The sequence below is a fragment of the Chenopodium quinoa genome, unplaced genomic scaffold, assembly GCF_001683475.1.
Source record: "Chenopodium quinoa cultivar QQ74 unplaced genomic scaffold, ASM168347v1, whole genome shotgun sequence".
Taxonomy (NCBI): Eukaryota; Viridiplantae; Streptophyta; class Magnoliopsida; order Caryophyllales; family Amaranthaceae; genus Chenopodium; species Chenopodium quinoa.
This window is the reverse complement of record NW_018742206.1, coordinates 649,169-664,499: the sequence shown is the minus strand read 5'-3', so window position 1 is coordinate 664,499 and position 15,331 is coordinate 649,169. Positions and strand designations below refer to the sequence as shown.

General features: G+C 40.8%; 1 protein-coding gene across 1 annotated transcript; it reads left to right on the top strand.

The window, feature by feature from the left end:
• Positions 1-4,974: 4,974 nt before the first annotated feature.
• LOC110733227 lies at positions 4,975-5,289 on the top strand. The gene has a single exon (XM_021913244.1). The coding sequence runs from the start codon at positions 4,975-4,977 to the stop codon at positions 5,287-5,289; it is 315 nt and encodes a 104-aa protein (XP_021768936.1).
• The last annotated feature ends 10,042 nt before the right edge of the window (positions 5,290-15,331 follow it).

Sequence of the window (15,331 nt, the reverse complement as noted above, 5' to 3'; positions counted from 1 at the left end):
ATTACGGTCTAGTCCCGGTCCCTAAAAAAAGTCGATTGCGGGTTTTAGTCCGGTTTTGGACTGGTGCACAGCCTACCCTCACCCTTATCATCACTTGAACCCAAACCCACACCCAGAAACTAAATCGAATCGGGGCTAGGCTGAGATTGGGTACGAAATGGTGCGTCGTTCAGGTGGTCGGTTGGGCGGGTTTTGCTAATCGAGAAGTCGACAGCGGGGGTTTGGGTGACGGTCGTTGGGCCGGGGAAACCAACGCCGGTAGAGAAGGTGGCGGCTGAGTTAGGGTTTTTGGGTTTTTCATTTTTCATTTTTTTAATCCAATAGATTGTTGCCACGTGTATAATGTGGGGTCCACTAACGGCTTTTTGGATGACGTTAGTAACTAATGGTGAAATCAATTTTTTGAGGATTATATAATAAAAGTTCATTTTTGTTGTGCTATTATAATAAAAATTTGGATTTGTTTTTGTGGTGTTATTTGCTAAAATGTCCTTATTATTATTATGAAAAACAAAAACCTATAAAGTTAATCAACTTAAAAGAAATTGGTGGGGAGACGAGATACAATTTGGGCCCCCACCCCTCTAACTATAGCAAAATCGACCCTGTTATGTTGAAGATGTGAGCAGCTGCACGAGCGTCAATATCGTGAGTCTTAGCAAGTGTCTGGATCCGCTTCAGCAAAGCAATAGCATCCTTCTCTAATTCCCCCAACAAAGAAAAGGAGAAAGGTAGAAAACCATAGCCAATAGCCCTGCTTGCAACGCGCCCCATACTTGTCCCGTTTCCACTGAGCCGCAACCGGGAACAAATTCAGACAATCCAAATTGTGTTAAAGGAGAAGACCTTGTCAAATCAACACATACATCAAGCCCTCTATCCCAGGAATAAAGCAACCCGTCGGCTGGTCAAAAAGTCCCGTCGTTTCTTCCAGTCAACCCAACGTTAACCTCCTTTCTTGCAGAAATCCCAAACCGAAAATAAATATTAACAAGGGTATCACGAACAACGTTGTGCCGGTGTTTAATACCCACCATCCAAGCACAAGACACTGCATGGTCCCCATAAATATCCCCATTAAAAACCCTTAAGCAAGCAAAACACGGTATTGAAATGGAGAACAAAGGAACACCCAATCGGTAGCGGCAAAGAACATAACAGTAATTCTTACTATTAATAGTCTGACTTTAACCTGATATTGGGATATATCTGTCAATTTCTACTGTTAATATTGTTATTTCTATTATTATTATTTCTACTATTATTACTGTTATTGTAACCATTATTATTTTGCAAAAAACCACCTTTTGAAATCTTATCTTTTGCATATAACCACCTTTTAATAAAAAAAATGTTGCAAAATACCACCAATTTTAAAAAAATTTGTTGCAACTTACCACTTTTTTAGCCAAATTTATCAATTGTTGGTAAGTTGCAATAAAAATTTTAAAATTAGTAGTCTTTTACAATATTTTTTTAAAAGGTAGTTATACGCCAAAAAACAAGATTTAATTAAAGGTGTTTTTTTGCAAAATTTCCTTACTATTACCGTTATTGTTACTATTATTACTGCTATTATTACTATTACTATATCTATTGTTTCACTAAAAAGAACATGATCCTAAAAAAAAGTTTAAATATTTTCAGTAACAGATGTAAGATGATAGCACGTGTTACTAAAAATGAAATGTGAATAATCAATTTAAAAAGGATAATTTGGCAATTACTACTACATGTTAATACCACTTGTAAATTACTACCGCAAATTAAAAAAGTTGTGAATTACTACCGCAAAAAATTTTAAGATGATGCGATTACTACCAAACCCCCATTAAACTCAACTATGACGTCATTATATCCCTTTAACCCGTGTTTGACCATGGTGAAAGGCTTTAACCAGCCCCCCCCCCAAAAAAAAAGAAAATGGTTTAGGGATATAATGATGTCATGGTTAAGGGCTTTGCTTTAACCATGAGTTAAATTGATATAATGACGTCATATTTGGGTTTAATGGGGGTTTGGTAGTAATCGCAACATCTTAAAATTTTTTGCGGTAGTAATTCAAAACTTTTTTAATTTGCGATAGTAATTTACAAAGTAGTATTAACTTGCGGTACTAATTGACAAATTTTCTATTTAAAAAATATGGAATAAAAAAAGACAAGGAGGAGGAGGAGTGATCATTTTTGTAATTTTCTTTCCCCTCTCAAAATTAATGAGACTCCAAGTATTTTAAATTAATTACGTTATGTACTCCTCCGTCTCCGAAAGAAAGATCCATTTGGCCTAATTTTAATCCCAAAAAGAATGACCCATTTGCATTAAAACACCCACCAATTTGCAACAATATTTGTGCAAAATTAGCTTCCCCATACAAAAATTTGATTTTCTATGTAAATTATTTATTACTTTCTCTTTCTATTTTGTTACAAATCCTAAGTAAATTTATTTTTTCAATATACTTTTAGTTCTTTGTATTTAACTTTCTTTATACCCGCGTAATCAACCCAAATGGGTCCTTCTTTCGTGGACAGAGGGAGTATAATTTTTGTCTTGCTTGATTAATTATTCCCCTTCATTCCTGTATAATCACAACAATTTAGTTGACCTTAATATTTTCATTTATTACTTTTGAGAATTTTTACTATACTTTTTTTACAAATACATAAAAATAAAGATAAAGTCTAAAAATAAAATATTACGGAGTATTGTACTATTATGTAATATGTTGTTTGGAATGGGGATTAGTCTTACATATATTTTATGTACGTAGTATAACTTATGCATTATTGTACTCCCTTCGTCCTCTTTTGATAGTCTCTTATGGGCAAATTTTAGTCCCAAAATTTTCACCCCATTTGCTTTTTCCAACAACCATTAATATTAATTTTCTACCAAAATTCCCACCAATTTGCAACAATACTTGGGCAAATTTAAATTTCTCATGTATATTTTCTTTTCCCATGTACTTTTATTACTTTCTTTCTCTACTTTTTTGCATACTTAATGTCAATTTACTTTTCTAATGTACTTTTATTATTCTTATTTGTGTTTATTAATTCCGATGAAAAATGCCCATAAGGGACTATCAAAAGGGGACGGAGGGAGTATATTACAATCAAACTGTTATGAGTATTAAAAATATTTAAATTTCTCATATGAAAGGATCCACGATACTTCGTATTATTTTACTATTTTGTCCCATCAATCCAATGTAGTGAATTTACATAGCTTTTTTTTTAAAGGGGATATAGGGGGCGTTTTTGATGATAAATTAGTTTCTATAATTTTTCACGCACATATCTTATGCGTAGGAATGCCAACGGATCGGATTCGGGTCGGATGTGGCTAAAGCCAAATCCGATCCATTTAGTAAACGGACCCTGGATTCGGATTCGAATCCGAGTCCGAATCCGAAAAATCCGAGTCCGAATCCGATCCGACTCGTAATTTTCGGATCTGAATCCGGTCCATTTACATGGACCTCCAAATGATCCGAATACTCTAACTATCCTATAATTGACTCAAGCCTTTTGATTCTAATTGAACCTAAGGGCGTGTTCACTTCAGCTTAATATCAGTTCAGTTTAGTTCAGTTCACTTCAGTTTAGCTCAGTTCAATTGAGCTCCTAATTTTCTTCTCATAAATTATTCAGTTTAGTTCAGTTCAGCTCCAATCAGTTCAGTTCAATTCAATTCAGTAAATGTGAACAGGTCCTAAGATTTTAAAGTCTCGGAAAGTTCTAAACAGGTTGATGCAATACATCAAGCTCAACTCAACTCGTGATCAACTCTACCAATTGTCACCCCTAACTAGTATTTGCTTAACTATTTTCATCAAATTCCTCATATAGAAGGATACATATTGTACGGGATAATACCAACAGAAGTGAAAATAAGCCGAAAGTAAAAACTTTCACATGCCTATTTAGTTAAACCTGAACATTCTTAACGGCTCTCCAGTCGGCCACGTGGAGAGCTGCTCCCGGCCACGTAGGCACCTGCTACGTATAAGGTCGGTTTGCCACCTAACGTCATAAGGTGGCACCAGCTTGCTTCTTCCCCTATATATACCCAGGCGCATTCTCATAACAAGGTACAATCTCTCTCTCTCTCTCTAAACATTTTCTCTTTCTTCATTCTTTCTTCCCCAGATAACTAACTTTAGCATCGGAGCGGTTATTCCCGGATAACCCCCCGGGCTAGTTAATCTGTGCTGACTGTGCAGGCATTGAATTGGACGGTAAACCTTTACCTGCCCCAAGACATCACGGTATCGGAGCTTACCCGGAACAATTGGCGCTAGAAGGAGGGGATAGTAATGACTTCTATCGTCCAAAAAGACCTCCACCAGTCATGGAAGGAGACAATGAGACTACACCCATACCGGAAACTAGAAACCGGAATGATGATAACAGTAACAAGATTGTAAACCTTATACCTGAGATAACGGTGGAAGATGAAACCCACCTTCTCTATAAAGACACTACAGATATACCGCGAACACCGGAAAGAATTCGGGCACCCACCCCAGACCCTTTGGGAGAGTTTACTCCTGAAGAACTAGAGATAACAGCCAAGGTTATGCGGCCAATGTCCCGAAAAAGAAAAGAGGCTGAGATGGCGGCCATAAGGGAGCCTCGGAATAGACCGACAACCCCTGTGGTCATCAACCACGAGGGTCATTTCAATCAATCTGGACCACAACCTAACCCCCAGCCGCCACCCCAGGAGACGGTTGTACCATCGGAGCGTCAGGTTACACGAACGGCGTTTGGGGGGGAATCGGAGTCCTACCGGCATGAGGCTAGTAGTGGGCCGTCAAGGCATATAGCCCGAGCGATAGTCCGGCCAAGGACATCTCCCTTTACGCAAGAGGTCCTTGATCAGCAAATGGAGAAGATAAAAATGTCGTCATGAGCATATGATGGCAAGGGTGACCCAAAAAGGTATATAGCGGCATTTGAGAGTCATATGTTGTTATATACCGACACCGATGCTAAATGGTGCAAGGTCTTTCCCACAACGCTGGTTGGAGCAGCTTCGGACTGGTTCACTAATTTGCAGCCCGGGTCTATCGATTGTTTTGATACGTTAGTTGAATTATTCACGGGCCAATACATAAGCAACAGTGCGAGGCAGAGAACCTCTGGAGAACTTATGTCCGTCCGGCAGAGGAAGGACGAATCACTAAGGGACTTTGTTCGGCGATTCAATAATGAAGCTAATACCATACCTAAATTGCAGCAGGAGATAGCTGTCATGGCCTTAATGAATGGTTTGGCTTAGAGTGATTTCAAGAAGTACATGGCACGGAAGTCCTTTCCCAATCTCGTCATGGCATTTAACAAAGCCCATGAGTACATTAAGAGTGAAGAACTTCTGAGAGCAAGCAACCAGATAACATCAGCGGAGCCGTCTCGACGGCAAAACACTTACACGTCTCCCGAAACCCCCGGTGGGGTCAATAGGCAAAATCAGCAAAAAGCCAATAGGCCTGTTAGAGGCCTAGGACGGTATAGTAACTACACCCAGCTGAACACACCCAGGGCTGCAATTTATTCAATAAATCAGCACAAGGAAGACAGGAATCGGCCGGCACCAATGATAACGAAGGGGCGGGATGTGAAAAAGTATTGCATGTTTCACGGAGACGCCATTACACTAAAGAATGTGTCCAGTTGAAAGAAAATATCGAGGATCTCATCAGAAAGGGGCATCTGTCTCAGTATCGGTCTCAAGCAGGTCCGAGCCGACAGCCAGCTCAGCCAACAAGGCAGACAGAATATCGAAAATAAGCAGACCCGTCGACACAAGATGATACTTACCGACATAATCCTGAGGTTTATCGGCAAGGATCCGCACCTGCCGGACGCAAAATTAACATTGAGGTAATTACAGGAGGACCTGTGCATGGGGGATCTGTTAGTGGTGCAAAGAAATGTTTGTCGGAATATAAACACATAGTAAACGCACTGGGAGTGGACGAGCGACCTCGACCAATCAATATCCCTTCTGTGTCCTTCTCTGAGGCTAATGCCAAAGGTGTAGTATTTCCCCTTGATGATAAATGGGTGTGATATCAAGCGCGCGCTAATAGACGGGGGTAACTCGGCGAACATTCTGTTCGCAACAGTGTTTGATGCCATGATGATAGGCTGAAAATACTTAACGCCTGTGTCATATCCTGTTATTGGTTTCAATGGCTCAATGGCCAGACCCGAAGGTAGCATAAAATTCTACAAGTTAGAATAGGAGAAGGAACCAGGGCGAGGTATGTGATGACCAAGTTCCTAATTGTTGACGTGCCGTCAGCGTACAATGCTATTATTAGCAGACCATTAATACACGATGCGCAAGCCGTAGTCTCGACATACCACCTCACTATGGTGAATGTCTCTATTACCGGTAGAACGGAGCGCGTTCGAGGAAGTTAAACGATGGCAAGGGAATGCTATGTATCGGCATTGAAGCAGCCATGTCGGCAAGTTCCGATGAGACAGAATAACCAAAAAAGGGAACGACCTACCCTAAATAATGATTTGGCAATGGAAAACTTTGATACAAGGCCCATAACAGTTCCTAGACCATTGTCGGGAGAAGAAACCATTGAAGTTGAACTCCAACAAGGAGTTGCAAATTGGACGGTAAAAATCGGGTCCGACATGGATACCGAGATGCGATGCCATCTAGTCGAGCTCCTGAGGGAGAATGCCGAAGTTTTTGCCTTCACGGCCGATGAGATGCCGGGAATTCATCCTGATGTGATGGTACACAAGCTGAACGTAGATAGACGAGCTAGGCCGGTACGACAAAAGAAAAGGAACTTCTCCACAGAAAAGATCAAAGCAATACAAGCAGAGGTTAATAAGCTACTGGTGGCCGGTTTCATAGAGCCGTGCACGTACCCATAATGGTTGGCCAATGTTGTTATGGTTAAAAAGCCATCAGGGAAGTGGAGAATGTGTGTTGATTTCACCGACTTAAACAAAGCTTGCCCAAAAGACTGTTATCCTCTACCGAGAATAGATCGCCTGGTTGACTCTACGTCGGGCCATGCTCTTTTGAGTTTTATGGATGCATTTTCTGGATACCATCAAGTTAGCCTCTATCAACTAGATCGGAATAAAGCGGCATTTATTACGGATGCCGGAGTTTATTGTTATCGAGCAATGCCTTTCGGATTGCGAAATGCAGGGGCTACATACCAGAAGCTAGTAGACAAAGTTTTTGCGGACCAGAAGGGGAGAAATGTCGAGGTATACGTGGATGATTCGATCGTAAAAATCCGTCTAGCTACCGATCATGTTGAAGACCTAAGAGAGACCTTCGATACTCTACGACGACATCGAATGAAATTGAATCTTGAGAAATGTGTATTTGGTGTCAAGTCCGGAAAGTTCTTAGGCTTTATGGTTAGTGAAAGGGGAATTGATGCAAATCCCGACAAAATAGAAGCTGTTCTTAGTCTTCCACAACCCAAATCAATTAAAGACATACAAAAGTTAACGGGTCGAATGGCGGCATTAACCAGATTTATCAGCAAATCAGCCGATAAGGCATTACCATTCTTCGTTATCCTCCGTCAGAACAAGACTTTCGTTTGGGGACCAGAGCAGGTGAAAGCTCTAGAAGCCGTTAAAAATCACCTACGATCACTACCTACAATTGCCAGACCGGAGACGGGAGAAACATTACAGCTTTACATCTCAGCATCCCCCGAAAACGGTAGCGGCTGTGTTGTTGGTGGAGCGAAAGAAAGTACAGATGCCTATATATTTTGTTAGCCATGTCTTAAATGCTGCAGAACGAAGGTACCCTCTAGTCGAAAAAACCGCGTATGCAGTAGTCATAGCGGCAAGGAAGTTGCGACCATATTTTGATGCACATACTATCGAAGTATTGACCAATCAACCGCTAGGGAAGTCTCTTCAGAAAATGGACACTTCCGGTCGTCTACTAAAATGGGCAATTGAGTTATCGGAATATGTGCTGATTTATAGGCCAAGAGTGTCGATCAAGGCTCATGCCTTTTCGGACTTCATAGTTGAAACTTCTTACACTGAAGAAGGGGAAGCGATCGGCACATGGAAAGTGTCAGTTGACGGCTCATCAGCATCAACTGGATCAGGGGCCGGTATCATTATGACGTCTCCAGAAGGGGACATATTTGAATACGCGATAAGATTCAAGTTTAAGGCTTCAAATAATGAGGCTGAATACGAAGCGGCGCTAGCGGGGGTTCAATTATGCATGCAGCAGGAGAAAAAAGAGTGGAGTTATCCACAGATTCACAGTTAGTAGCCAGCCACTTCACTAGCGAATATGAAGCCCGTGAACCGACGATGATAGCCTACTTGGCTCGGCTCAAAAGTATAACGACGGCACTCGACCACTACGAAATCAACCTAATACCTCGTGGTGAAAACACACAAGCCGATGCACTGGCAAAACCAAGTTCAAGCTTTAACGACTTAGAACGCACAGTAATGGTTGAGATTCTGAATCAAAAGAGTATAGACAAGGAAATGTGGAAGGGGGTGAATTGCATAACTGGAGGTCATGAATGGTACGACGACATCCTGGCCTACAAGGTGCAAAACGTACTTCCGACAGATAAAACTAAACCCAAAAATAAAAAAAGATAGCGTCTGGTTTATCATGTTCCAAGGCATGTTGTACAAAAGAGGTTTCTCCCTACCATTACGTAGATGTTTAACGGCATACGAATCCGAAAGGTTGATAGAAGAAATACACGAGGGCGATTGCGGAAATCACTCAGGTGGCCGGTCAATGTCGTTGGAAGCAATGAAAAGGGGATATTACTGGCCGACAATGAACGCAGATGCTATGGCATATGCTAAAAAATGTGACAAATGTCAGAAGTTTGGGCCAGCAATAATCAACCACCTAACGACTTGACACCTATTCTCAACCCTATTCCATTTGCACAATGGGGTATGGACATTGTCGGACCATTCACCTCAGCAACGGGGGGGCGTAAGTTCTTGATAGTGGGGATAGACTACTTCACGAAGTGGATAGAGGTCGAGCCTGTAACAAAGACAACGGCAAATGAAGTGAAGAAGTTTATCTGGAAAAATATTTTCACCAGGTTTGGATTGCCGATAAAGATGGTATTTGATCACGGTTTGCAATTCGACTGTGCCCCAGTTAAGAATTTTCTTGCCATATACAAGGTAAAGTTCGCCTATGCCGCGGTTTGTCATCCTCAGTCCAACGGTCAAGCAGAGGTCGCTAACAAACAGATCTTGAATGCCTTGAAGAAGAAAATAGAAGATGCCAAAGGATTATGGGCGGACCTTGTACCTGAGATACTATGGGAAAACAGGACGACAACAAAGGAAACAACTGGTGAATCACCCTATAATCTTGCTTTCGGCTCAGAGGCGGTTATCCCGGCAGAAGTAGGACTCCCCATATTCCGAGTTCAACATTTCTGCGAGGAACAAAACGACCTACTGTTACAACAGCAACTTGATTTTCTACCAGAGATCAGGCTAACGGCCGAAATTAGGTCAGCAGCATAAAAAGATAGAATGTGTAAGGCGTACAACAAGCGTGTCAATTATAGGTCGTTAGAAGATGGAGATCTAGTGCTGCGAAGGACAGCGACAACAGGCAAAGGAAACATTGACGGCAAACTTACTGCTAACTGGGAAGGACCATATCAGGTCTATGAGACCGTGAGATAAGGTTCCTACCGACTTATGACCCTTGAAGGGAAACCATTAAAGAATGTATGGAATGCAGCTGTGCATAAAATTACTACACTTGAACGTTTTTAATCTAAATGACCGATTTAAATTGTAATAGATATAGTATGATTTTGCGGAACAACATATTTTGTCGGCATAAACTATATATACATAGTATGATTTTACGGAACATCATGGAACCGTCTGTGTACTTTCGATATGCAAGTTTACGCAGCCTAGCTAGCTGTTACACTCATTCAAGTAACAGAATGGTTGGATAACTAAAGCACCTTGAGGCGAGTTGAATGGATTGTCTGATCCACTTCCACTGCTCGGCCCATTAAAGGTCGCAAATTACACAAAGCTCTCACACAGTGAGAGGCTTAGGTACGCAAAAGCTCTCATATAGTTAGAGGCTGATAATGGTATTAATTCTTACGAGTAACCATATAATGATAACTCGAAGAATTGGGGGAATATATGATGCATAAACTGTACTGATAAAAATGCAGCATACAATAAACAGGGCTAAAGATTTAGAAAGATGACAGAAAGGTAAGCGAAAATAGTTAGTATACGGCACTCCATGCCGACAAAAAGTATAATAACAAATCAAAAATCAACAGTTATCGCCCATCATAGTATGTTGCTTAAAAAATGGCAGAATATAACAGGAAAGGGAGTAGAAGTATTACAAAAACAAATTAAACTGTTCATTAGAAAACTAGACAAAGCAAAATCAGCATAAAACGGCCAAAACACTTCAGCTCTGTGTCCTCTCAGATTCCTTCTCCAAACCACCGTTATGGGGAAGGGTAGTAAAAACCTGACAGGGTAAAGACGTATCCCCTAATCAAAAGTAAATACCTAAATCGTCTAACTAAAGTAGATAGGGAAGTAGGGTCGATCTCCACAGGGAAACAAGTCTTTTTACTCCTAATTAATTATTATAATCTAAATTATCTAAGTAACCAATATTTATATTTGAGTATGAGACTAAACTACAAAGAATAGGAATAGGGAGAAAACAATATATAAAAGGATCTAGGGCATAGGTTCACCAATAAATAATACTCCAGGGTAAAACATAGTAATCAATCATTGACATTGCATAAATAACATGATTAACAGGTTCTCGCAATTTATTAATCAACATAGATCTAACAGGCTCTCGCAATTTACTAGATCTAAGTTCTTATTGAAAATATCCTTTAATATCAAATTAACATCTGCTCGATTCATCAATTCAATATTGCTATACTTTTACAAGCCGCAATTGTAAAACGTTAAAACAATTCAATAAGAAATTATCTTGCAATACCAACAATCAATAATAGTCAATCATCAATGCATCAATTAACCAGATTGTAAAGGGCTCACGCTACTTATTACAATCACACAATTAATTTATCGGTATTAAATCTCATCTCTCGAATCTTGACTTAACCATTTATAAATTAACTTGCCTATTGAAACTAGACCTAAACATTAATTCTCATCTCTCGATTCTTGAATCAATATTGTCAAACTCATGCATAAAAGATAGGCCTAATCTAATCACAGATTCCGGCCTTTTTGGTCGAGCGCCGACCTTTGCTTCTCCCGCCCGGCCGGGCGCCAGCCTTTTTGGCCGGGCAGCTCTCTTGGGCCACTATTTGGACTACGATTGGGCTCCAATTCTTCGGGCCAATCCGGGTTTCCTCTTTGGGTCTTGAATACTCGGTCCAAATGCCCCGGTATCACACATACAAAGCCCTTAATCACCGGTTCGATGGCTCTAACCGGCCCTGGGCTATAAAATCTGGTCGTGCTTCTCCAATGTTCGTGATTGCTCCAAAATATCTCGGGAAAATACTCAAAAAGTATAAATCCCTGCAAAAGTCAACCAAATCTACAAAAACACTAGAAAACCCCAATTAGTAATAAAAGTGGCTCTAAAGAGCCAAAAACACTACTAATTATGACCAAGGGACGAGGGAAAAATTCTATATAAAATGGACACATCAAAACCGCATCATCAAATTGCTCATCAGGGAGGCCGCGAGGATCGACATTCTTCATTGTATCTAGGCCAGGGGGATCGGCAAAGTATGACTCCTCATAGCTGGTAGGGGAAAGATGTCGGTCGGCACCATAGGCGTCCTCAACTGCCTGCCATCTTTCCTCATCCCACTCATCCGCCTTGCATACGCATCGGTGCGCAGCAACCCAACCACCAGTATAGTGGTCGATTAGCTTATGGCTGTAAAAGTCAGATTTAAGGAATTGATTAACTGCCCGCCGCTTGACAGCAGGCAGCTCTGAGCGAGCCAGCTCAAGGTCATTCTCGGCTTTCTTTCTCAACGCCTCCTCAGCCTTCAATTTCTGCTCAAGATCATCAACTCGAGCCTTAAGCTAGGTTTGTTCTTCAAGTTGCTTAGCCAGCACATCATAATCAGCAACCTTGCCCTCTAGCTGCTGGATTTTGTTTTTATAACCCTCCACCTCGGCTTTGTGGATCTTCTTCTCCTCGTCGGCTTTTTGCAACACCAGCTCGGCCTTATTCGCCCGCCTCTGATAGTGTTTATACATATGAACGACCTCAACGGCCGAATTGACGGTCTGTGAAACAGTCAGCAAACTCAGGATGTAAAAAATTAAAAAAAAAATAATAATAATAAAATATAATATAAATAATAATAATAATAAATAAAATAAGAATACAGCAAAACATACCCTGAGTATATTATTCATCATCTGACCACATGGAGCTGTAAACCGGGCTGTAGCCCTGTCGGCTGGTGTAGGTAAGTCCTTCAACATTCTCCAGCCAAGACTCCCTCCCGATGACGGATCATCGGTATACACAGACTCTCCCCTATTCACCTTTAGCTAAGGCTAGGGCTCACTGGCGTTGCCGATAGAAAAACTCATAAGCTCTCAGCAACCTCTTGAGGAACCCTCACATGTGGAACCTCTATAAAATCTGGTGCCGACACAGGTGTGAAAGCATTCGAAACACCAGACCCGGTAAGCCCGATTGCAGCATAGGGAACCTCCTTGGAGACGAAAATGATCCTCTCAACTTGAATTCGAGGTGGCGGTTGAAATGGGTCATCGCCACCATGATCCCCTGTCTCGGTAACAATGTTGGCGTCATCATCATCTAGATTCACGAACTCACCAGCCTCCTTTGTCTGACCTTGCTCTCGGCCGACGGTAGAGGTAGATTTTTGTTTTTTGGTCTGATCACGATCAGAGGCCGAGCTACTTCTCTTCGACCTAATAGTACCCCCGCCTAACCTGAGGGGAAGAACGTTAGCCCCAGCAGATCTCGGTCTAGATAAGACGGTCATATCTTGCTTGCTTCTCTGCCTCCCCTTTTGGGCTCTGGTAGCGAACTTAGGAAGAGTATCAAGTTTTCCTTTGGGGTTTGGCGGACACTGCCGTTTTACGCGGCCGTCAGGGTACAGTCCCAACTTCTCGTTGTCCAATTTACCTGGTCCTAATAACACAGTAACGGTATCAGCCGAAAAACGAATTGGTCATCATGTATCGCAAAATAATACACACCGATAATTGCTAATATAATTATATATAAATAAAATTACGACAATCAAGAATAAATAACTTAAGAAAATTTCAAAGCAACAGAGAGCAGGGAAAAAGGAAGGTAAGTAACACAACGAGTAAAAGGTAGAATTAAATGAATTGACTGCTTAAATCATACCATATTCGTCAGTATGGCAGAGACCGATATAAGAAAGGGGAGTGTTGCCCAGGATATAATTACAGTTGGGCAGCCACTCCCTGGGTACAGCTTTAACCTTCTTACCATCATTTACATATAGGCAATCAAAAAACCAAAAAGCTTTTCGTTCAAGTGGGCCTAATTTCCTATCTCTAATAGTGTCAAATCTATTATGAGGCAGATGAAAAGTTCTTCTTACAGAAAAGGTATCAGGAACCTTCATAAAATAAAATTGTCCTTGCCACTTTTTACAGCTGGTCAGTTTCGGCCACACTGTGACCTTGCCATTAATGGTGTATAGTGACCACCAACCTGGTGACTGGATATCTTTTTTCAGCCAGTGAAGTTTGCAAATCAAATTAAAAGTTAGAGGAAAATCCATATATATCATAACCCACACTAATGATATGACATTACGAGTTGTTGTCGGTGTCAATTAAGCAATACATACGTTCCAGGCTTTAAATATTTTTTCAATAAAGGGATGAAAAAGACCAAAATCAAAATGCTTGGCATACACAGCAATATGCCCTTCAGGGAAATCAATAACAGTATCGCCAGATAGGAAGGGTTAGAGCATAGTCATCAGGAAGCCGGTAGAATCTTCTGCCGACACTGCAATAGTTCTTCTCAACAGCAGTTTTCAGCCAAGCAACATCAACCTTGACCTTCACAACCTTGGTCGCGTCGGAGAGCTGCAGAGGTTGTCGGTAAACAGCATCGTCGTCTCAGAGTTATAACCCTCATCAGCACGTTCTTCGGCAATTACTTGTTCACCGATGTTAATGTCCTCGTTAATTTCTTCATCAGTGTCTTCACTACTGATGTTGAGTTCCTGCTCTTCATCTTCATCTTCTTCTTCACCCTCTTGCTCTTCTTCCCCAGGGCTACCATCTTCTCCCTCGTCTTCTTGCCTGTCTGACTCGAGACTCCGTTCAACGGACTCAATGTCTTCAGCCCAAATATCGGACTCTTAAGTATCCAGATCATCCACTGGATCTTTACCAGGGCGTCTAAGGGAGCTCTCGGCTTGATCAAAACCGATATTGGGCCGCTTAGATCTCGGTATTTCTGATTTTTTAATGCTTATTTTGCCGAAATTAGAACCGCACTCGTCAATGGCAATTTCCGAACTGCTTTGACTGACAACGCTGATAGATTCAACTCCAACAATATCAATGTCTTCTAAAATACACGTACTTATGCGCCGAGAGAACTTTTCAGCTTCCTTCTCTGGCACTGAGGACAAGTGCATAAACGGGTCAGCCACAATTGCTTTACCCGTAATATAGCCCTTTACATATTCAGACATAATTATCTATAACACACACAAAGACCAAAAAATCCACTACATACGCACACAAAGCACACCAAAAATGAAAACAAAATACGAGGGACAAAAGTTGAAATTCATTACCTCTAAGAAACAGCAAGAACGACCAAGTACTGCAGCCCTTTACGCGTAAAAATTCCTACCACTTCTATAAATTTGGGATTAAAATACTTTGAGGCGAAATTAAGAACCACGAAAATACGCACTGAAGAGGTGTTACTTAGAGATTTTTTAAAGTTTTTGAAATTTTTTGAAACCTAAGTCAAATAACGAAGAAACCGTTCGTTTTCTCTTTTTATACACGCCCAAAGAAATGTGTTTTTTGATTTGACATTATTGCATGACATCTTACTGTTGCAATTGCGACACATCATTTCTCGCCTCTCTATATTCACAACACGTGTCCCACTACACCTTTAGAAACTTCCCGCCAATTTCCAATTGTACTATCATCTGTTAAAAAAAATTATAATAAATAAATAAATAATATTTTTCTTATGCTATAAAATAATCAAGTCCATTTACTTCAATACAGCAAAGTGATATCGA